General features: G+C 47.2%; 1 protein-coding gene across 2 annotated transcripts in view; it reads right to left on the bottom strand.

Moving 5' to 3' along the window:
* Window positions 1-23,564, bottom strand: part of LOC121433996 (protein bicaudal D homolog 2) — a 48,085-nt gene extending 24,521 nt beyond the window's left edge. For both annotated transcript variants that reach the window (XM_041632713.1, XM_041632714.1), the window contains exon 1: window positions 23,221-23,564. In XM_041632713.1, coding sequence (XP_041488647.1) covers window positions 23,221-23,460 — 240 coding nt within the window. In that variant the 5' untranslated portion in view covers window positions 23,461-23,564. The remainder of the gene's footprint in view (window positions 1-23,220) is intronic.
* Window positions 23,565-24,539: the final 975 nt, after the last annotated feature.

The following is a 24,539-nucleotide window of genomic DNA, read 5'->3' as shown; positions in this document are numbered from 1 at the left end:
AGACTTGCCAAACCAGGGGAGCCAGCCTCTGCAATCTAATGAGACAAGGCTTGTTCCAGGAAACAGACTCCACAACAAAGCCAGGAGCCTCCAATCCTTTGTCTGGGCTGATTCAGTACCGCCTACCCACAGACTGTGGGTTCCACACTTATTCCGAAAGGGACACCACGCCTGCATCAGGCTGGGCCTGGAATCCCAGGAATCCCTAAGCTGTACCAGCTGCCCATCCTGGCACGCCTGCTGGGAAGGGCTCTCCTACCACCTGCTGAAATGGAGATGCTATTTGGTTCCTGGCAAGGGCTGGGGAAGCAGAGAGGTTTGCTTCTCATCCGATCCCCACATCCTCACCCTGAAGAGAATGGGGACGTGAGAATAGTCCCATCACAGCACCTCTCTGTCTAGGCTTGTTAGAAATGCCTAGAGGCTGGCACACGTATCCTGTCAATCTTTACCAGTGGCATTTAGTCATACTTACTGCATTCCTGGCCTCTGATGGGCACCAGTAGCATAAATATTGTGCAGTGTCAGGATCCCCAGGACCCAGCCATTCAAAAGACACTGACTCACTGGTGGATTCACCACCCATTCACATTTGCAAGCCACTAGGCTACCACAAAGGGGAATCCAATGTCTTGAAGGCCTGGAAAAGAGCTGAGGTGGCTGGAAAGAAAAACATGGGCCTGGGAGGCACTGTTCAAATGGGTCTGAGAGCCTTGTTCCATCCTGGGCAGCTCATGAAAATGCTCAGTGTCCTGTATTACCAGGATTCCAGGACACCAAATGGCATCAAATCTTATTAAATTCAAGATGGTGATCTGGATATTAAGCTGATATAAATGCAAGCTCAACACCATTCATTTAGAGATAAAGAACTTAAAGTATTAAGAGATTAAATCTATAATCAAAGTTTGATTAAACCTATGCTGCCTGGGAAAGGCTAGTATACAAATTAACAAGTAGGTAGAGGGATCAGTCAGGGACCTCCTCAATGACAATCTGGACTGTCAGAGACAGAAGTCTCCACAGCAGGACAGATACAATCTTCTTCCCAAACAGAGCTGTGTGCAAGAAAAACTATCAGAAGGAACTGTAAATGATGTAAGAGTGATCTAAAATAGGAAGAAACTGCTAGCATGTCTGTGTGCCACAGAGAACAAAATGTATTTTTCATGTTTGTATTATAATCTAAAACTGTTCTGAAAAAATGCAACAGAAAACTAAGCCAGCATATATCCAAACACACAAAAATTTAAAAAATAATCTCTTAATTACATCTGTATCAAGAAAGAACTAAACAACAGGAAACAGAGTAAACAAAAATAGAAACATCTTATGAACACTCAGGATAGTCTAGCTGGACTACGCAAGGGAAAGGCAGCCACTAAAAATAAACATGAATGATAAAAAGAGCTGTTCCTTGACTCTAAACAAAGTAGCAAGCCAAAGCCTCCACATAGCAGAGATGGACACAGAAAACAAAAGGCAAAGCAACCATGTTAGCGAGTCTTTTTACCCAGTTACAACTACTAAGGCTGACAAATGAGCAGCTACCTCCCCAGAGTGAGGAGCTAAACACTGACAGCTTGATTCCAGCAGACATGTGAGAGCTGAGCTCCCACATCCATGGCACCATCTCTCTTCCTTGGGCAAGCCACCGAGGAGAACTCGAACCCAGGAGTCCAGGATCAGAGTCCCTGGCGACTACCACATCCATTCAAATGGAGGCATTGACAGGATCTCAGCAAATCTTACCTTCCAAATGGCAGGTGCTTAGAGACCAATCCTATGCTGATACAGAACTGAAAACTCAGCAAACCCAATAAACAGAACCTGTTTTATGAATTATTCAGTCATCAGAAGACCATGCCCGGAACTCAAATGTGAGATAAGCCAGCTCAGTTTTTAAAGTATGCATTCAGCATGTATTAAGAAACAAAGCAGGCTGAGAAGCATAAGTAAACCACAATGTCAGGAGAAGAACTACCAACTGCCACACATAAACTAACTGTTGAAAGGAACTGAGAAAAGGAATCTCTCCAAAAACATGAGTTAAAAGTAAAATAAACAAATAAGAAATCTCCAAAGTAAATTGTTCAGTTGGGAACACAAAATTTAAAAAATTATACTTATAACCTTTACCTCAAAGCACATACTCCGCAGACATCAGTTTCAGTAAAAACAACACTTGTTCAAGGAGGATTATAAACAAGAAAGGCTAAATATTAGTAAAGTAATTTAATCTCTCAATGTCAGGCAAAGTTCTTTTAATATGGGCACCACAACTAGAGAATTTTGGATCCTTTGATGACTTCTTCATGCTGTGGAGAATTTAGAAAATTTTGCTAACAAAAATTCTCCCCTTTCATTAAAAATATCTTTTTGTATATGTTTTTATATATGTTTATATATGTTTGTATATGTTTTTGTTTAATTGAGACAGGGTCTCCTGTATCCCAGGCTGGCCTCGAACTTGCTAAGTAGCCAACTAGGACTTTAAGTTTCCTGATCCTCCTTCTTCCATCTCCTAGGACCTGGGTTACATACTACCCCCGACTGATGTGGTACTGCAGATGGAACCTAGGGCTTTGTGCACGTGGACAAGCATCTACCAACAGAGCTACAGCCTCAGGAGCCATGCAACCCAGATTTTAAAGATAATAGCCCATTTATGAACACCCATCTTTTGAATTCAGGGAGGTTGAATCCAGTGTTTATAACTGTGAGAAAACTATCATTAACTACACACTAACACCCCTCTTCAGAGAGAAACCCTGTCTCCATTAGCAATAACTCCAGCTCTGCTTCCCCAAAGTCAGGCAACCAACAATCTATCGTCTATTCTTATAAGTTTGTCTATTTCTGGACATTTCATGTAACTCATACAATACTGGTCTTATGTGGTTTGTTTCCCCACTTAGCACATTTTTTCAGGTCCATGCACGTTACAATTTTTATTAGTACTCTTTTTCTTTTTACGGCTGTATGTTCCTATGGCACATGCAGACCACATGTTTACCTACTGATCGTGTGATGAGCATTTGTGTTGTTTTCCCTTTGAGGCTATTATTAAGAATAACAGTACTATAGTCATTCATTTAAAAGTCTTCAGAGCGGGTGGATCTCTGTGAGTTCGAGGCCAGCCTGGTCTACAAGAGCTAGCTCCAGGGTGGACTCCAAAACTACAGAGAAACCCTGTCTCAAAAAAACCAAAAAAAAAAAAAAAAAAAGTGTAAAAGTCTTCAGAGGATTTTTGTTTTCGTTTATTTGACATTTTTGCCTTTTAATATTTTGAGACAGGGTCTCTCTATGTAGGCCAGGCTGGCCTGAAGTCACTACGTAGCCAGGCTGGTCTCCAACTGGCAATTCTGCTGCCCATCTCTTGAGTGCAGCAATTACAGGCATATGAGCCACATGTCAGGTGCTTACCTAAAAATTTTTGTGTGGATATATAATAAGTCTCTTGGTTCTCTGTCGTGGTTTGAGTGTGACCTGCTCCCCACAGGTTCGTGTGTCCTTAGCTGTTTGATGCTATTCAGGGAGGCTGTGGAACTTGTTAGAAGGCGGCCCATAACTGAAAGAAGAGGATCACTGGTGGTGTAGGAGGTCCTTCTGTCTCTGTGTTGCTTTCATTGGTTAATAAAGAACTGCTTTGAGCCTATGGCAGGGAAGAACAGAACTAGGTGTGTGTGGGAGGAGCTAGGCTGTATGCTGGGAGGAAAAAGGGCAGAATGGGAGAAGCCATGGATCCTCTGCCTGAGACGCAGGTAAACCACAGTCATGTGGTGATACACAGATTAATGGAGATGGGTTGAATTGGGATGTAGGAATTAGCTGATGGGAAGTTGGAGCTAATGGGCCAAGCAGTGATTTGATTAATACAGTTTCTGTATGGTTATTTCAGGGCTAAACTAGCCGGGTGGCCAGGATGAACAAGCGGCCCCCTACCTCCTACACACTGGGACACAGGGCTTGGTGATAACTCACCTCTGTTTCAGGTCAGAGATCTCTCTACTTCTCAATCTGCTAAAATGTGACCAGCTTGTGTTATAAGCTCCTGCCACCAAGTGTGAAGACATAGCTCTCATGCCTTTCTATCCTGTTGGAACCATGGGCCAAAAGATAAATTCCTTCTCTCCTAAACTGTCTAGTCAGTCGTTCCACCAAGTAGACAAAAAAAGGAACTAACGCACCACACGCCTGGAAGGGAATTCGAGGCCACACTGTAGTTCCGGGATGACTTTCTTTTCTTTTCTTTCCTTTTTGGTTATTTTTGAGATGGGGTTTCTCTGTGAAGCCTTGGCTGTTCTGGAACTTGCTCTGTAGGCAGACTAGCCTCAAACTCACAGATCTGCCTGCCTCTATCTCCGAGTTCTGGGATTAAAGACATGTGCCACCACTGTCCAGCTCAGGATGGCTTTCTTCAAGGAAACAAACTGTTTCCCAAGGGCTACTCCACAGTACACTCCCTTCTAGTCTGTCCGCATACTTGCCACCTTTGTCGTTTGTCTATGACAACCACCATAGTGGTCTGAGGTCTCTTTTCATTTGTTAGTAACAACGGCGGCTACCAATGTGTAGGTCTCCTACGGTACAATACTGCTCTTAATCCCTGCCTCAAGATTCTAAGAACTCATGTTCCCATTTTAGGGATGAAGAAATCCAGGTTCGGGGCTGGAGAGATGGCTCAGTGGTTAAGAGCACTGACTGCTCTTCCAGAGGACCTAGGTTCGATTCCCAGCACCCACATGACAGCTAACAACTGTCTGTAACTCCAGTTCCAGAGGATCTAACACCGTCACACCAATGTACATAAAATAAAGTTAAATAAAGTAAAAAAAAAAAAAAAGAAATCCAGGTTCCCAGTGGTCAAGACTGTGACAGGGAGGAAGAACAATTAGACCAGAGCTATCCCACTCTCAACTGCTGTCCCCTTCCTCAGCACTGATGAGGAAGGATGTACACACACCTTGATTCCCAGGAATAAGGAAGATGCTCAGAGAGACACCCAGTGAAGGTTCTAACAGCTTTTTACACCCTTCATTTGTCAGAATCATGAAAACCATCCATGGAAAAGGCAAACTGACAAGAACAGCTGCATGTAAAGCCAGCAGTAATGCCAGGGGCCCACAATGAGGAAAGTGAGGACAGTACTCTGCACACTGCTGTGCTATAGGTGGGCTTCCACCCACTGTCCAGCCATTGCACCCAAAAGAAAAGAGCACTTGCCATCCACTAAGCACTCCAAAGCCCCATGGTGGAAATGACCCAAATAAGGTCTATCTGACACTGGGTGAGGAAGGTACAATACACCCCAGGCGATCACCATGCGGCAAGAAGTGTGAACAACCTAAGGCTCTACAGTGAGGATCAACCTGACAACGTAAATACCGTGAGCACACCCAAAACAGGCAATATGTGGCTCCATGGGAAACACTAAAAGTGAGCAAGATCAGCCCAGGGTGTCAGCAACTCATGAAGGCCCAGAGAGCAGACACGGGCTTTCTCATTGGTTACATTCACTGCAATGAATAACAGAGCCATATAATTACAATCTGGGTACTTTCAGTAAGTCTTACACACCAATGAACGCTGACTTTAACTTTAAAAATGAACACAGGAGAGATGGCTCAGGAGTTAAGAACACTTGTTCGTGAGAGGACCTGGGTAAAGTTCCCAGCACCCACATGACAACTAACAACCAACTATAAATACAGTTCCAGAGTATCTGGCACTCTCAGCTGAGCAGTGGTGGTGCACACCTTTAATCCCAGCACTCAGGAGGCAGAGGCAGGTGGATCTCTGTGAGTTCAAGGACAGCCTGGTGTACAGAGCAAGTTCCAGTACAGGCTTCAAAGCTACAGAGAAACTGTCTCAAAATAAAAAAAAAAAAATAACCTGGGACAGTGAGATGATTCGGTAAGGCTACCTGTCACTAAACTTGATGACCTGAGTTTGATTCCCAGAACCCACACGACAGAAGGAGACCAGCTCAAGTTGTTGTCCTCCTACCTCCACACACATGTATATACATTGTGTACATTATATATACACATATATAAATGTAAAAAGAATTTTTTAAATAAAAAGACTAACCCAACCATAGGGACTGGATATCTAAAGTGTTCCCAGAACACACACTAGGCACACTAGAGCATGGAGCATAGAGCTGAGGACACTCCAGCTCCTGAAGAGGAAAAAGAAAGGGAGCAGAATTGCAGGTGACCAGCGAGAGTGCATTGAATGCCTGTGCACTATGTAATTATAGTTTAAAGGTTAATAAAACCCCAAGCCAAACAAACTTAAAGTTTGCATCCACTCCACGGAGTTCAATTACCTATGATTAATGAAACAGGTGGCATCATAGACAAGATGAAAGATCCCATTTCCATGAATGCACTTTCAACAAAAACCTGAAATAAGAACACAGAAACAGCTCGGTGTAGTGGTGCAGGACTTTAATCCCAGCACTCAGGAGGCAGAGATATGAAGATCTCTGAGAGTTTGGGACCAGCCTGGTCAATATAGCAAGTTCTAGGCCAGCCAGAACTAACAGTGACACCCTATCTCAAAAACAGCTCAGAACTGCTGGGTGGTGGTGGTGCAAACCTTTAATTCCAGCACTCAGGTGGCAGAGGCAGGTTAATCTCTGAGTTCAAGGCGAGCCTAATCTACAGAGCATTCCAGAACATCTCCAAAGCTACACAGAGAAACCCGGTTCAAAAAACAAAAAACAGCACAGAACCAGGCATGGGAGGCAGGAATAGAAGGGTTTTAAGTTTGAATTCAACTAATGAGAGACGCCATCTCAAAAAAAAAAAAAAAATCAAAAAACAGACTGGACAGGTAATGGTGCCAAAAAATGGACTGCCGGGTTACGGTACACAATGTGCACAAACTCACCCCATAACAGACGCACAGACAGCTACAAACCATCAGCAAAAAGAACCTCAGATTGAACTACGCACAGATCAGGATGCAACATAGAGTTAGAGGGCAGAGCTTCTCTCTAGTCCATCCCAGTACAACCTGGAAGGCCTAAGGCTGGACTCAGGTGGGCAGAAAGTACAGTGGAAGGTGGGACTCTAAACACATCAGGAGCAGATTCTGAGGCATCTTTACTGGCTTTGCTAAACTGTTCCTTCCCAACCTTCAGTCACATCAACTCCACCAGTCTTGGGTTGCTACATATGAAGACAACTCAGGCTATAAGCGCAGCTTGTTCCAGCTCTGGTGAAGGTCCAGACCACAAGAGTGGTCCCAAAGAAGAAAAGCAATAATCTTCAGAGTCACTGCACTTTACAGCTTGCCCTGACAGAAGTTCACTAGCTTCCCACAGGAATACTAGCCCCTTCTAGACCTGAGAAAACAACTTTGACAACACTTGTCTTCAAACAAGTTTCCCCAAGAGAGGCTGAGAGAAAGAACAGAAAGTCTGAGACTTGTGAGGCAGAAGGCACAGAGCCTGACCAACTCCAGCTTGTTTCACAGAATCCTTTGGGGAATAGGAAACGTCTATTCCCAGAGCAGGCACACCTGTGGTGTGGCCTGGATCCTGGGAAGCTTTGACTTGGCTGCAGGATGGCCAGTTTCAGATGAAGCAAAACAAGCCCCGAGGGTCCTGAGCTTCAGCCTACTTCCCACAGAAAAATCACTTCCCTTTTGACACCTAGCCCTGCCTCCCTAGACACAAGGTAAAGGGCAACAGCAGGAAGCGAAGGCACCTCCTCACCGGAAGCTGTCCGTGCACGGGTGGAGGGGAAAGGAGCTGTGGCATCCCCTAAGCCTGCAGCTCATGCCCAACACACACCACCACGGGGGCTGAGAAGAACCACACTTTGAGTAGTCCTCTGGTCACGGTAGCACAGCAGAGCAGAAAGTACTGGGTGTGACCCCTCACAAGAGTGAGCTACTGTGTGTACCACTGTGTGTCTCAACTTTTAAAACGAGAACTAGGGCTGGAGAGATGGCTTGATGCGTGTACTGCTCTTGCAAAGAACCTGAGTTCTGTTCCCAGCACCACATCAGGCAGTTCACAACTGCCTGTAAGTCCAGCTCAGCTCTTCTTGTTACTCTAGGCAACCATGCTCACATACACATACCAAAACATTAAGGGGGGGGGGGAGACAGAGAGAGAGAGAAAGAGAGAGAGAGAGAGAGAGAGAGAGAGAGAAGCAAAGAGAGAGACAGATAGACAAAGTCAGAGACAGAATTTTTTGAGAAAGGGTTTCTCTGTGTAGCCTTGGCTGTTCTGGAACTCACTCTACAGACTAGGCTGGCCTTGAACTCACAGATCCACCTGCCACTGCCTCCCAAGCACCTAGATTAAAGGTATGTACCACCACTGTCTGGTCAGATACATATAATTAAAAAATAAAATCTTTTTAAATTAGTATTTATTTAGTTGATGTACATGGGTGCTTTCTCTGTATGTATATCTGTGTACTACATGTATACCTGGCACCCCCAGAGGCCAGAAAAGGGCATCAGAACCTCTGGGACTGGAGTTACAGACAGTTGTGAGCTTCCATGTGGGTGCTAGAAACTAAAACTGAGTCCTCTAGAAGAGCAGGCAGTGCTCTTAATCATGAAGCTTCTCTTCAACACCAATAAATGAACCTTTAAAACAATGAAGGCTAACAGGCATCTGAATAGCAGTCCACCATCAACAGACATCCTCTGGGGTCAATGGCAGCCCTAAAAACAGTCTGGCTTAAAACCGGTTCTCCCTCACACTCACTCCAACAGTGAGCAGCAGGTCTCCTAACAGCCTCTAAGGAAGGCCTTCCAAGATCATATATGAATAAGAACTTTCTGGATAGTTGGACAGAGCCCTACAACTTCCCTCCTGCATTTCAATCAGGCCACACCTCTGAACCAGGGTGCCAACTGAGGTCCAAAAGGGACATGATACAACTCCTGCCAAGAGCAGTGGCCACTGTCTTACCAGTATGGAGAGTCAGGCAGTTCTATAAAGAAGCACTTAGCCTCAGAGCCTCCTCCATGAAGTGGTCCTGCATGTTGGAGTCCCTTTCAAACCCCCTGCACACTTCTGGAAGAGGCACCGCCCTCCACCTTCCTCCTGGGAACCTGTTTGTGAGGAGCTTCTGAGCATAGTTCAGGCCACAGGATTGGCCAGGGTCAGCAAGGAGGGCTAGATCTGCTTAGGCAGTGACAAAAAGTGCAGCAGCAATCCCAAACAGCAGAATGTCCTCTAAGCCCACACTACCCTCAACCAGTGCAGAAACTGAGCCAGGATCATCCCGACAAAACACAGTGAGGCAATAATGCACTATAATGTGAGTATAAAGTTTGTACCTACCCTCAGCAGGTACAAAAATGGAGGGTGATGCCTATCGCAACAGGTTAAAAAACTCAGGAAAGATACAGGTAACAAATGGGTGACAGGTATGAGGAGGACACAGCTGTGTGACAGACCCCACACTCAGTGGCAGGTGGAGATGGGAAGTTCCAGATGATGGAGACACGGGGTGGGCTGGGTAGGCTGGCCTTGAAAGAAGGGCATCTCCTCTTTCCTACCCTATCACTAAATGTTCACCCTAGTGACTGAGCAGCAGGAGGAGCTCCCAAACTAGGACTCTTCTAGGTCTCTCTTTTCCACCAGGCACGTCCTGGGCTCATGCACATTCCTAGACAGCCCTTGGTATCCACAGGCCAAATCACAATCAATGGATAATGTTGGCAAGTTTCAGATACCTAGCAATTGAATTCCCGCTTAGATTCCTAGGATTAGTTTAAAAGCATCAATACTACTGATGATTTAATCACCCTAGATGTAGTCTGAGTTTTGGAAAATTTAAGTCCCACGTGATCTGTGTGTAGGCAGTTTTGAGCAAACAGACCTGCGAAATCCCATCAAGGGACCACAGAAACATCATGGGAGACTCTACCACACCCCTGCCCCACCCCAGCCAGCTGTTCACCCCAACTCCTACTGTGTGAGAAAGTTCTAAGGAGGCCTGATCAATTCCTTCCACCATTGTTTAATGACTTCCTGAGCAGGCGTGGGCAATGCAGGGCACAAGGGCTCCAGAGACAGCACGGAGCAGGGGTTCATCAGGTGCCTTGCACAAGAGAACCTTACCTCCCATCTCACAGGCAAGCAAACTAGGGCTCGGAAGGCCAGACAGTTCACCTCAGAGCATCACCAGGGGTGTTTTTACTATCAAAACCCACCTCTGTCTTTGCAGCAAAGTCCCTATAAGAAAGAATAAAGGCCGCCTTTAATCCCAGCACTCGGGAGGCAGAGACAGGCGGATCTCTGTGAGTTCGAGACCAGCCTGGTCTACAGAGCTAGTTCCAGGACACGCTCCAAAGCCACAGAGAAACCCTGTCTTGAAAAACAAAAAAAGAAAAAGAAAAAAAGAATAAAGGCTTCCAGGAAGTCAGGAGCAGTGTGGGCACAATGACCACCTACAGAGCTCTGCCTAACCCCACAGTCTAGCAGGCCTCAATCATCTATCACATGGCAGGCGTTCAGGAGGCCCACCAAACCCAGGTCTCTCCAAAAATACATCATCCTGCCCACAGCAAGAAGCTGAGGCGGCCACCAAATGGGAGCCCCATGCTTATGACTGTGAGGATCTTTAGGGCCAGAACCCTGGAGGTACCCCCAAACAGCATAGAGCTGCAGTGCTTGTCTCTGGGCCTTGTCTGTGTTGGACCCCCTCCACTCCCCCTGAGGTCTGTGTCAATCCACAGGGGCCATTCCATTGCCAACTGAGAACCCCAGCTGCCCTGGGCAGCGTCCAAATGTTAAGCTGCTTTTAGAAAAGTGGGGATTCATCCCTGGGCAGAAGGGATTTAGCCAGAATTGGGTACCATTTAGAGAAGATTACACCCTAATTGCCCTAGTGTCAGCAGGCAGCCTCCTGCCAGCTGAGCCCTGGGACTGGCAGAAGTCCCTAGAGACCCTGGCTTCCCTATCTAAGGACACAGAGTCCAGCACTGGGGCCTGGGGACCAGCCGTCATCTTCCACAGCAGCTGGCTCAACACAGGACTTCCATTTGGCGGCTTGTGGTCAGGACAGAGGGAGGGGTCTAGAGGTCCGATGGGCAGCTTCCAGCTCACATCTGTTCTGGGCTAGAGGAAGACAACTTAACAGGCAGGCAGAGCAGCCTGGACCAGGCCAGGCTACAGACCACAGGTACGTGTAGCAGCAGCTTACTTTTCTTACTGTCTCTACCCTCACCACATTCCTTCACCTCTCTAGCCTGTTTTAGCAAGAGAAATCAGAGAGGATCATGGTCAGAAAATGAGAAGAGAATCTCAAGTATAGGCCATCTCCACCCAAACCCTAGAGGGTTTTTCACCATAGAACCAATAACAAGAAAAGAGCCCAAGGAGAGTTGAGAGACACCACAAGCTGTAAAGACAGATGTGCTTAGCTTTCCGTTCTGAAGGTTCTAGATGGTGGTTAACCCTGTGGACAACAATGCAGCACTATAGTACTGTCCCTGGGTGCACGTCCAACCCTGGTCCTCTATGGGCAGGTCCCTGCCATGAGGGACTTGCATATCCTGAAGTGATATCATTAGGCTCAGACTAATGTTGGGACTATGTGTCCTGAAAGTTAGACTGCCCACAGCTGTCTGATCTCCCATCCCAGCTTGGAGACCTTGGCTTTGTCATGCCTTGGTCTTGTCAAGTCACCCTGGGGAGCCTTCCATTCCTATTCCATTTCTATTCATGCTATCATATGACCCTCACACACTGTCATCCTGGACATCCTCTTTTGGAGATCACCACGGGCTATGTCATTGTCTCCTTTAGCTTAACTAGCTTGTACCCCATAATACAGCACTGCCGGGAGGCAGGGTCTAATGGGAGATTTAATGGTCACAAGAGAGAGCCTTCATGAATGATGACTGACTTCTTGTGCAGCCACACACACCTGTTTCCCCTCTGCTTTCCACCAGAAGTTGAGCAGTGTGAGTCCCTCAGCAAAGGACCAGCAAGTGCAGGTGCCACACTCTTGGACCTCTCAGCCTCCAGAACCATATGCTCAAACAGCCCTTTCCTTTAGATATTCTCTTATAGCAATAGAAAGAGGACTAAGATAGAAGTCCAACTATAATAATAAGAACCTTGGCTGCAGATGCAGCCATAATACAACCACAGCTGATGTCAGGGGTCATCCTTACAACCCTTCAACAAGAATTTAAAGTATGGGGCTATACGTAGGGTACTTAAAGGAGGGGAGACCCAAAGGAAGGTGCAGACAAGCTCAAGTCACTCCAAGATGACTTCTTGGAGGAGTGGGAGAGAGGCCTCAAACCCTCACTCACCCGTGGCCTATCTGAGAGCAGGGTGGTGTTTCAGATTCCAGCTAAGAGGTAGGGAGAAAGGTAACCCATGGTGAAAACTGAGGCACAGTCAGAGGATGAGGAGAAAGGCAGGATGGCCAAGAGCAGCTGTGCAAGAAGGCTCAGGCATGAGACAGGACACCATGTCACAGGAAACCTGGGATGATCTGGTCTAGAGTTCACAGTGCCGCCCAAATAACGAAAGATCCTTATGCAAGCGCACATATAACTGCCCCAATGTAAAGAGGGGCAGATACAGAAGGAGAAGCCAATTGTCTCAGAGTGGCTGGGACCTAGGACTTCAGTGAGGATGAGATAAGGAGCCAGGCAAGGGGCAAGGAAGAAGTCCCAGAGGAAGGTGGTGACAGCAGACACCAGCAGGCACTCAAAGATGGGGTTGACACTGAAATTCTAAGAGAAGCATCTGACTCAAATGCATAGTAATCTGACACCCTTGAGGAGGGACCAGCATCTCCTCCCTTAATGGCTGTCTTGATCAAAATACACATGGCTCAGACAATAGGCTGCTTACAGGAGTGAGGGCCATCCTGGACTGGGCTTAGGCAGAAAGAAAATGACACAGAAACATCTTGTGGACAGATTTAGAAGCAAGAGTATGGGGACACGCTAGAAGAGAAATATAACACTCACTGCCTATGAAAAAAACCTATTCATTATCTGAGGGAAATTCTATTACTTTTTCTCAAGATTAAAAACCAAACAAGACTATCATTAATTAGCAGTGACCAAGGGTAACCCCACCATTCCAGGGACTGGCAAGCCTCAGTTAGGAAGGCAGAGAAGAGGCTGGCCTTGGTCTTCTTCATTACACAGGTGTTCCTAAAATTCATTACACTACACATAAAGAAAAACTAGAGGACTAAAGCGGAAGACGGATTGAGACATACCATAAAACAAAAGAAAATCACACAGTTCAATGGAACAGAACAGGGAATCCAGAAAGAGAGCCACACAAATAGTACTAACTGATGTCTGACAAGGAGCAAAGTCAACTAGCCATGCCAAACCAACTGGCCGCCAGTACTCACACACAGCACCAAACTCTTCATAAAAGTTCATTCAAAAGAGACCAGAGATTCATATGAAAACTATACAACTATGAAGGTAACTAAAAGAAAAGAATCATCTATACGACCTCGGGTTTGGTTAGAAAGTTCGAAACACTAGAAATACTATCCACACACGCCAAGAACAGCATAAAACAGAAAAAAGTCTGTCTATCAAAGATACTACTAAGATAATGAAAAGACCAGTATGGTCTGGGACTTACATTCAAAACAGCTAAGTGCTTGCTATAATATTAAGCTTGGGGTACCACTCCAGCCCTCTAACACCCCTATATCCAAGAAGTCTGGGATGACTGGAAGCCCCTGGTCTGGCAGTTGCCCTGGCTTGAACTCCAACTCCCAGCCTGCCATGCGGTAACCCCTCCCCAGGGAGGGTCAGAACCACTCCCCCCAGGCTATTTAGGCTTGTGCCTGAAAGAAGAATACTTGGTTTTTGGGTTTGTGTGGATCCCCTCTGTCTCTCTCTCCCTTGCCATGCTCTCCCAGCCACCTGAGAGTGCAACATTTATTAAACATGGGCATTTTAATTTGGCTTATCTGGTTTGATTGGATTTCTGTGTGCTGGCAGAGCAGCTCGTCTTAGGAAATATTTCTAACACTTGCTATGGCTACACATATAAGATCACTTACAATTGAAATATAAGAAAGCTAGCAACTGGATTAAAAATGACTAAAACACCAGGAAAGATATCAAATCATACTGATGGCAAAGGAGCATATGAAAAATGCCCTGGGTTCCACAACCTCAACATGGCAAAATAATAATGATGAAATAAAAGGGTGCAAAGAGGCCTGAAGCCATGTATCCTCAGAGAACTGCAAATTTAACAGTAGTCACATTCCATGACACATGTATTAATACAGCCAATATCCAACAACAGCAGGGAAAGCTACCAAGAATGGGGGCAGCAGGAGCTCAGTTACTGCTGATGGAAATACCAAATGGGCAACCAGGCTGGAAGACAGTTTTGCTTTTTACACAGCTAAACAGTTTAAACCTTACTCACATATTTACCCAAATGATTTGAAAACATATCTGCAGTAGCTTTATTCATGGTTTTAAAAAGTAAAGCAACCAAAATACCCTTCAAAGGGTGAATATTGATCAAACATACGGAAAGATGAAGACAGATGAATCTTACATGGTTCAAATTGTAAGACATTCTGATAAAAAGAATGTACAGATGTTAAAAAGATCAGTGATTGGCAGGAACTTGGTAGAGGTGAAAGTGAACTGCAAAGGATATGTTTTTAAGGTAGTAAGTCATACTGTATGACACTGGAAAGATACACACACGATACTAAGAATCTGGTCAAAGCCAGAATACACACACACACACACACACACACACACACACTTTCTTTCTGAGGCAATGTCTCATGTACCAATGAATAAATCCGAATATATGCAAATATTTTTAAAAATTATATTGGGGATCCCAGGATGGAATGCAGAATGGGGCTAAATAATCTAAATTGTAAATGAGAAATATCACGATGGGGTAAGTAACTGTGGGAAAAAGTGAAATCTGTAAAATTAAAGGCAAAAGTTGATGAAGTAGCCTAGTGGGGCACAAATGAACCATCTGGACACAGTGAACTAGGATCAGTATACAGTGTGACAGATGGTGGGTGCCAGGTGTCTCACTGCTGGAGTAGGAGGTCAGATAAGCAGGTGGTGAGAGAATGACCCACGTGCTGACAGATGAAGCTGGCTGCAGTCGTATGAGCTCACACTGCAGACGTGTGTACATGACTTAGGAGACACACTGCTTGCTCTGCACTAGCCATACAGTGAGCAGTTAGATCTTTGTTTCTAGTACCTCTCTCATTTAAAGCAACTAGAGATCTGTGGGAGAAATGCTGGTTCCAGGACTACACATAACTTTACAAGGGGCTAGAGAGCTGGCTCAGTCGGTAAGGTTCCTGCTGCTCCAGTGAGGTCAAAGCAAAGGCACCTGTATAAAAGGCACCAGCACTAGGGAGGCAGAGACAGGAGGATGGTGGGGAGGGCCCTGCTAGTCAGTCAGGAGAGAAAAATCCTGTTCCAAAAACTATGGTGGGGAGCAACTGAAGAAAACATCCAACATGACCTCTGGCCTTTACACATATGTGCACCTGCATACTAACTTCCCCAGTACACACACAAAATGCTTAATAACAAAAAAAATAAGTCACAATAGAGTATGTCAGGATCATAGGAGGAAAAGCTAAAGAAATTTTTATCAGTCAAATTAAGTGTTATCACAATCCAGAGAATAAAGTAAAAGGCCAACATATCTTATACACACAAAATAATAAAAGAGTGAGAGCAAAGGAGAAGTCTATGTAAAACTACCCAAACATTCTGCTGACTTCCAAAGAACACTGGAAAAGAGGGACAGGAGCAACTTTAATGCAGAGAAATCTATCAGGAGTAATACATGATTCACTGCCTCAAAATCTCACGTTGGTTTGTTTGTGGTTTTTTGGTCCACATTACCTGGTTTTGACAAGTGCATAAAATCATTTTTATACCCATCCAGTGTCACACAGAATCATTTCACCATATTGAAAAACAGTCCCTTGAACTTCACTCCCTGCCCACCCGAGTCTCCACCAGGTGATTACCGTCAACAACAGCCATGAAGAAGCAGACATGACATGCTGACGAGACTGTTCTCCTATGAACCCGTAATTCAAACCTACTCAAAAAAAAAGTCAGATAACAAATGTCACCAGTGACTTTCTACAAAACACCTGACCAATCTTCCTTAAAGCTGTCAAAGTCATCAAAATTAAGGAAAGTCTGACAAACTGTCACACCTTCAAGTAGCCTGAGACTAAACGGTGACCAAATGTAATCTGATATCCCAGATGAGACCCTGGGTTAGAAGTAGGACACCAGGTAAAAGAAAGACAGCCTAGCTGCAGCGCAGGCTTTACAGCAGCTGAGATTGGTTCATCAACTTTAACAAACGTATCACAATGTACTACATGAATGAGAGGGACCAAAACTTTCTGTACTACCTGCAATTTTTCTATAAATCTAGAATGGTCCTAAAGTAAATTTGTTTTTGTTTTTGTTATTTGAGAGGGTTTCTCTGTGTAGCCCTGGCTGTCCTGGAACTCACTCTGTAGACCAGGCTGGCCTTGAATTCAGAGATCAGCCTGCCTCCACCTCCTGAGTGCTGGGATTAAAGGCGTGCGCCACCAGAGCCTAGTCGGTGATTTATTTTTTAATTAATGATAAAAAGGCAGCACACAGTTTGACAGAGCCAATGGTTACCACACAGAAACTCGGACACAGGACACTGGTTTTAACAAGGTGTGAGGGCTGGTGTGATGTGACATCATAGGCTGGCAGCTCTGGAGCCTCTGGCAGGTGGTGAGAGCCAGGAAGTGTCCAATCACATGTGCAAGTGTGTTCTCATATGGCTTAGGTCTCACAGGTGCCCAGAGCTCTGTGTTCACTAGTGTTATTTCAGACACGTCTGGCCCTGACCTTGCGTCTGGAGATAACTTTGATCTTTTGATCTTCAGGCCTCCACTTCACAAAAGCTGGGACTACAGGTATGCACCATCTCACACCCTGTTTATCTGGCACTGAGGATCAAACCCAGGGACTCAGGCATGCTAGCCAAGCACTCTACCAACTTAGCTATATCTCTAACTCCTTCAGTGTTTTTTCACAAATGAAATTACATACAGGCAAAGGCAAAATTCCCATTATCCTCATATCTTTTCTCCACATGCCAACTACTTTGGAACAAATAAGTCTAGAAATCTTAATTGAGCCAAGGTAGAAAAAAATGAAGTGCTGCTCAGACAGACATTTAGGAATTATTAGGTTTCAGGTGTGAAAACCCTGTAGGAAAATACTCCTTATTTTCTCAACAGAGCCACTGCTTCAGAAGTAACAGAGCAAGATGAACTGAGGCAGAGAAGCGAGACTGGGCACAGCCAGACACTGCATGTGCAGCAGGAGCAGGGATGAGTCAGCCCACTGCATCCTTCACCTTACTTTTGTTTTGCTTAAAACTAACTCCGCAGCCTGGCATGGTGGCACACACCTTTAATCCCAGCAAGAAGGGAAGAAGGGAGGGAGGGAGACTGTGACACATGCACCATGGTGCCCCCAGACCAGTGTCTGTCACGCACTCATGGGAGGAGGAACCAGCAAGGAGAAACAGCCACTGCTCCCTCAGCACTCAGGTTCTATAACAGACCATGGCTGCTCTGCTCTATATTCTGAAACTCCTAAAACACAATTTTAAACCAGTGATTTCTAAATAGTGAAGCAGCCCTCCACACCTGCTCTCTTCAATGCCACTGTCCACTTGAGCAAGGGGACACATGGCTTCAGAGAAGTTGAGGAGCCCTGGCCCTGAGCCTCCACCTCTGTGCACCTCCAGGCTTGGTCTAGAGAGGAAGGAAAGGAGCCACACTACCTTCTGTTGAACACTAAACCAGAAGGGGCCTGGAGCCCAAACCTCACCTATCTGAGCTTCCATGACCATGAGTCTCTCTCACATGCTGCCATCACAACAAGGCAGAGAATGCCAAGAAGAAATGAAATCATTCTTTTTACATGCAGAACAGCCTGTCAACAAGTCCACATATGGGGGTGGGGGTGGGGGGACTGAATAATGGGAGTGCTGCCCCTATTGGCAAGAACAGTCAAATAAAGACCTAGGTCCCTAAGTAGACCCAACAGGAATGCCACATGAACCTGAGCCAGAGCTCTTGCTGAGGTGACTGCTCAGACCTAATGGAAAGACAGTAACCATCCAAGTGTTCCTAGTGCGCCAGACTGTAGTGATAGGCACCATCATTAAGTCACTACGGCCTAGAAAAAGGAGTGGCTTATTTAAGGCCATACAGTTCCTGAGAGCCCAGGCAGGGTCACAAAACACCCCTCCAGCATCACAGGACTAGGCACCACAAACAACTAGCCTCCTCTCTTGCTCAGGCTTCTCTGAGACCTACTGACTCTTCTGAGAGATGTAGGCTACCAGCGCTGGGCCTGGGCCTCCCTTTGGCCCCACCTGCTAAGCCTCAAAGTATGCTTGGCATCTCTGAAGACAGGCCTGCTCCATCACAGCTGTGCCAGCCCTGTGCCCAGTGGAAGGTAGCCAAGGCCACACCTGCACATGCTGGCAGGGCTGGCCTGGAGCAGCCATTCACATGCCTGGGGCAGATTCTCTGCCAGGTACAGGTATCTAATTCCCGTGCCCCTAAGAACAGCAGGCAGGGTCTGATGTGGCAGTTAAAGACACTGTTAAAAGTAGAAGAGCCCGCCAGGCAGTGGTGGCACACACCTTTAATCCCAGCACTCGGGAGGCAAAGACAGACGGATCTCTGTGAGTTCAAGGCCAGCCTAGTCTACAGATCAAGTTCCAGGGCAGGCTCCAAAGCTACAGAGAAACCCTGTCTCGAAAAAACAAACAAACAAAAAAGTAGAAGAGTCCTATCAAATTCCTTCATGACCCCCTGCCCAACATTTGGAGTTAGAAAGGCAGGCCCAGGGGCTGGAGAGATGGCTCGGCGGTTAAGAGCACTGACTGCTCTTCCAGAGGACCCGGGTTCAATTCCCAGCACCCACATGGCAGCTCACAACTGTCTGAAAATGCAGTTCCATGAGATCTGACACCTTCACACCAATGTGTATAAAATAAAGTTAAATAAATCATTAAAAAAATTAAAAATTTATAAAAAAAAGGGGCTGGAGAGATGGTTCAGCGGTTAAGAGCATTGCCTGCTCTTCCAAAGGTCCTGAGTTCAATTCCCGGCAACCACATGGTGGCTCACAACCATCTGTAATGAGGCCTCACAACCATCTGTAATGAGGCCTGAAGGAAGAATACTGTATACATAATAAACAAATAAATATTTTTTAAAAATTTATAAAAAAAAAAAAAAAGGAAGGCAGGCCCAGAAGAAGGGAGGTCACCCAGCAGTCACCAGAAGAAGCGGGACCACAAGGCCACTGTCTAGATGCCTGTAGTTGCCTCTCTTCAACTGCCTCAAGGATTTGCAGGACTCTTAAGTCAATCGCCTTCACACAAAAAGTAGATTTACTGACACCCTACCTGGCCCCACAAAACACATTTGTGGCTCCTGTGCCTGCCCCTAATATCTGTCTGCTCAAGAAATGGATAAAATGACAGTGTGAGGAAGTCAAGGAACAGGGGAGCGCCTTACTCATTTAAAATGCAATCAGGACTTTCCCGGCTCTGGAAGCAAACACTCCAGGAGGCTGGGCCTCATTTTGGTAGGGCACCAATCTATACACCTTGAAGTGCATCATTCGTCACTCCTGCCTCAAGTGGGCAAGCCCAGAGTTAAAGGACCTGCCAGAAAGTGTCTAAGCTTGAGAGGAAAATGGGACTTCCAAGAAGAAGGGAGAAGAAGCAGAGTGGTCCCACAAACTGGTGAGGCTTGACGTACAGGACAAAGGGAGACATTCGAGCAAAGACAAACAGACACACGGAGAACCTACATGTACCACAGTGAGGAGTTTGGGCCTGAATGAGGTGGAGCTAGGCTGACAAAGCATTTACTGGGTGCAGGTACGGTGCCCAGCCTGGCGCTGGATTCCACCCACATGGGCATGATGATGCATAGAACTTAGCACCGCCAGAAGTGACAAGGGACAGCAGTGAGGGTGTGTCCAGGCCTGTTCTTGGGCCAAGCCCAGTGGAGCAGAAACTGCTTCTGGGGCTCTCATGACAGAGATGGGGAACCTGAACTCAGCCCATTCACCTACAGTGACTACCCTCGCTGCCACTCCAACATACCTGTATACCCACAGCTATAGCTAAGGACACAGCGGGCTGTTTCACGGCCTCTCAGGACCATGAATACCAGGGGCTGGACAATTCTCTATCCTACCATGATGAATAAGGAAAGAAGGCACAACATGACTTGGGACAGATGTGACGCTTACTGATTCATACACACACACCAAACAGCAAAATGGACCATGGAACATCCACTCTACTTTCTGCCTCAGTCAACACCCAGGCCATGGCTGTCAGCAGGACCTAACCACTCACCCAAAAATAAAGACAGCAGGGCCAACACTGAGTCGGCTCACCTACCATAAGCCTCTCCTTAGCTCTGGTCATAAATCCTTTCACCAGGGTCAGCCAGCTTCCTCACCTCAAAGACTTTCATCGTTAAATGCAGGCAGGAGTACAAGCAACTCAACCATGGCATGACTTGTTAGTAACTAAACCTACCACAGCTAGAGGAACAAGCAATTAAAATGGTTCACCTCTCTATGGGAGAAAACTTCCCCCACTGTCTCCTTAAATCTTTTTTTTTTTTTTTTTTTTTTGGATTTTCGAGACAGGGTTTCTCCGTAGCTTTTTTGGTTCCTGTCCTGGAACTAGCTCTTGTAGACCAGGCTGGCCTCGAACTCACAGAGATCCACCTGCCTCTGCCTCCGGAGTGCTGGGATTAAAGGCAAGCACCACCACCGCCCGGCTCCTTAAATCTTTTTTTTTAAATATTTATTTATTTATTTATTATATTATGTGTATAGCATTCCTTCCATGTGTGCCTGCAAGCCAGAAGGGGGCGCCAGGTCTCATTATAGATGGCTGTAAGCCACCATGTGGTTGTTGGGAATTGAACACAGAACCTCTGGAAGAGCAGTCAGTGCTCTTAACCTCTGAGCCATCTCTCCAGACCCCGGCTCCTTAAATCTTGGTTTGTTTTTTAAATAGTAGTTAGTATCTTCAAATACAATACTGACCAAAATTAAGGAGTTTGACAAGGGCCTGCTCTGGCATGGGTGTGAGGAACAGACACAATGTTGACAGGAGGCAAATCGGCACAAACTTCTTGCTAACGCCCTCTAAAGCTGAGGCACTCTTCTAGACTCTACTAGGAACTTCTGGAAGAAACCTTATGCCACCTTACCAAAGGGAGAGGAGCAGTCTGCCCAAGCCTATATAGCCCAGGTGGGGATGAGCCAAGGGGTGGCATCACGCTAAACAGATACCTGAAGATCACTAGAGTACAGACCACACCCCCTTCCTCATCTCCTAAAGGCTTTCTTTCCCTCAAATAAAGCTGTATGCATGTCACGGTTCTTCACCGACTGTGCAAGGAGCTGACAGATGGAAGTCACCGAGGTGGGGACCGGATAGGCCCCCAACAGCCTGTTTTCACAGCAAATACTACTGAAGGAAAGCTGTTCATTCAGAAGAGGATAGTGGGCTCCCAGGAAGTGGCATTCCACCAGAAGTGGGAAGGCAACCCAGGCATCTGCGCAAAGGGAGTGGCACTGTAATTAACAGTTGCTACCTGCCTGGAGGTCCACGAAGGGGGAGGGGAGCCCCAGACAGAAGACCAGATGTGGGATGAGAGCACACCCACTCCATGTTTTCACAGTGCCATCCTTCATCTGTCACACTCGACCCCAAGGGAAGGGCGCCAGTTCTATTACTCTTGTCAGTCCACTGCCTGTAGAGCCTGGACTAGGAAAGTTACTGAAGTTCTCTGACAGACAGTGGATTCGAAGTTCTGTGTGAGGACCCAATTCCTGCCCACCCAAAGCAGCAGTCGCTTCCGGTACTCACCCAGCCCTGCTCTACCCAGATCTTAAAGACTCCCCAGAAGAGTAAGAGAAGCTCTGTAGCTCTGGAGTTCAGGGCTATCCAAGGCTGGCTGGGAGCAGAAGTACCAGAGGAGACGAGTCTGTGACCAATATTCAAGGCCAGAACTGAGTCTGATAGGGAAAGAAGCGGTTCAGATAAACCAACAAGCTACCTGCTTGACCTTTCCCAATACTGCCAGTCCTTTCCTAATACTGAATACTAAGAGCAATACTTCTGGGTTGGGAAAACTGCACCTCTATTTTGCAGAGGTGGAAGCTAAGGCTTAGGGAGAGCTTGTGCCCATGGCCTCATCATAAGCAGCAGGGAATGGTTGGTCCAAACTCAAGTGCATCCTTCTCCCAAAAAGCATTTCTCCAGTCTTCAGAACAAGTCAAGAGGATGGGAGACACTAACACTTAAATCATCCCTTAATAAAGCCTCCTCAGGTCCCTCTGACACCCTTTCCCAAGCCCTTGGCCGGCTTGGGGGGGTCTAATCTGTCTCCCCACAGTGGGATGACACAAAGCATGTTTCCTACAGAAGGAGCACAGACCACGGTCCCAGGAAGTACCCAAGAGGGAGAGCAAGCCTGGAAGTGGTCGATGAAAGCCGTGTATCCCAGCGGTGGGAGCATCATTAATGAGATGAGAAAAATAGCTGAGCCAGCGCTAAGTCACAGATGGGATGGATACCTGGAAATCCAGCCTGTCAAGGGCCACAGGCAACCAGGAGCCACGACTCACTCACTCAGCCCTGTATCCGTCCCTTCACAGCCGCAGGCAGTCAAGAAAATAGATGAAATGTAGAGGGGAAGTGATTTGCTTGAAGGTGACAAACAGTGGCCAACCAGACCCAGGCCCAGGCTCAGCCTTTCCCAGAGGGTCAACCTTGCATCGATAGCCTCAGCTGTAAGCGCATCATCTGCACGCCCCCCACCTACACAGACACACCCAAGGCCACAACGACCACAGCAGAACGTCAGACGTTAACGAAAGGGCCACCAAGGCCTGCAGAGAAAACTAGCGGGTGCGTAGGGCTGCAGGGAGTCTGGACCCCTCAGTCGGGCATTGACAGCCGGAGGAGGCCGAGCTCATTCACTCCCCCCCCCCCCCCACTGCCCTGGGCCGCAACTCTGGGTTCCCTGCCCCACCCCTGGTACCTCCCACTGCTGGGCAGGGTGACCTTAGCGCCCCAGGCGGGGGTCGCAGCCGGCCACTTACTTCTTTGAGCTGCTCCATCTCGCTGCGGATGGCCTCATAGTCCACCTCGAGCTCCTCGAACTGCAGCTTGAGCTGGTGCTTCTCCTCGAGCACTGCCAGCCCATACTCGGCCGCCTGGATCTTCTCACGCGTGGTCTCGGCCAGTTCGTGGGACAGCCGCTTCACCTCGGCGCGCAGCCACTCGGGCTGTGCCTCCATCACGAGATGTGCGTACTCCTCCTCCTCCGACGGCGCGGACATGGTGGCCGCGCGCCGAGGCCGGCTCCCACCTTGGCTCCCACAAGCCGGGCCCTCTTAGCTGCCGCCGCCGCCGCCCAGCCCCGACGGCCGCCCGCGCCGCCGCACTGCTCCTCCCTGACGCGCGGGGAACACTGGGGGCTGCAGTCCCACTGCGCATGGACTACACAACCCGTAGTCCCTTACACCCGCCTGCTCTGCGGCTGTGATTGGTCTAAATATCAAGGGGGCGGGGTTCTAGCAAGCTGCAAGCCTACGTCTCTTTAGCATTGTGGGAGACGTAGTCCTGCTTCGCCCTCACGCCTTGGCTCGTTGTGCGCCGCGCCCGGTTGGCTCCAGTCGGTGATTGGCCGGCGCCGCTGACGTGACAGAAGTAGGGGTGTCAACGACCCGAGCCCAGGGACCCTGCAGCTACCCGGCGAACCTCCAGCCTCGCCCTCCCTGCCTTTGTAGAATAAGGCGAGCCGAGCTGTGGATACCACGAGTAAGATTCGTGTCCTACAACGTCAGAGCATTGCTTGTGAGACTGTGGCGCGCACTCTGTGCGGAATTTGAATGAATTGTGGCGCGCCACGGCCACTGCCAACCCGACGCTAGGGAGTCAGGAGGAGCCTAAACCCGGACACTACTTCCTCTTGTCCCACAGTCCGTTAGGGTATTCTTTCATGAAACTGCAGGCACTTCTGTGAGCACAGCGTCATACAAGTGTTTAAAAGTTGCCTATCCCCGGTTTTCAGCGTGACAAATTATTTCAAGTATAGCTGTATTCTTCACTATAAGTCTAAATAACATAGTGGTTTGTATATAATACGCTTGTTCTCTCTCACTGCCCCCGCCCCGCAAATACCACACCCTACAGCTGCCTACCACCATAAAACACATAGAGGTCAGCGGGAGAGATGGCTCAGAGGATAAAGCGCTTGCTGAGCAAGCACAAGGATCTAATTTTGCATTCCCAGAGCCCACATAAAGCAAAGTCTATAATCCCAATGTTCCCCAGGCAAGATGGGAGGTGGAGGCTGGAGAACCCCCTGAAGCTAGCCTGGCATATGAAAAGAAATAAAACAAAGATAACCCTGTCT

This window comes from Microtus oregoni, unplaced genomic scaffold, assembly GCF_018167655.1.
Source record: "Microtus oregoni isolate MIOR12 unplaced genomic scaffold, Mior012 000042F_ref0000377, whole genome shotgun sequence".
In the NCBI taxonomy this organism is placed as follows: domain Eukaryota; kingdom Metazoa; phylum Chordata; class Mammalia; order Rodentia; family Cricetidae; genus Microtus; species Microtus oregoni.
This window is presented reverse-complemented; position numbering and strand designations above follow the sequence as displayed.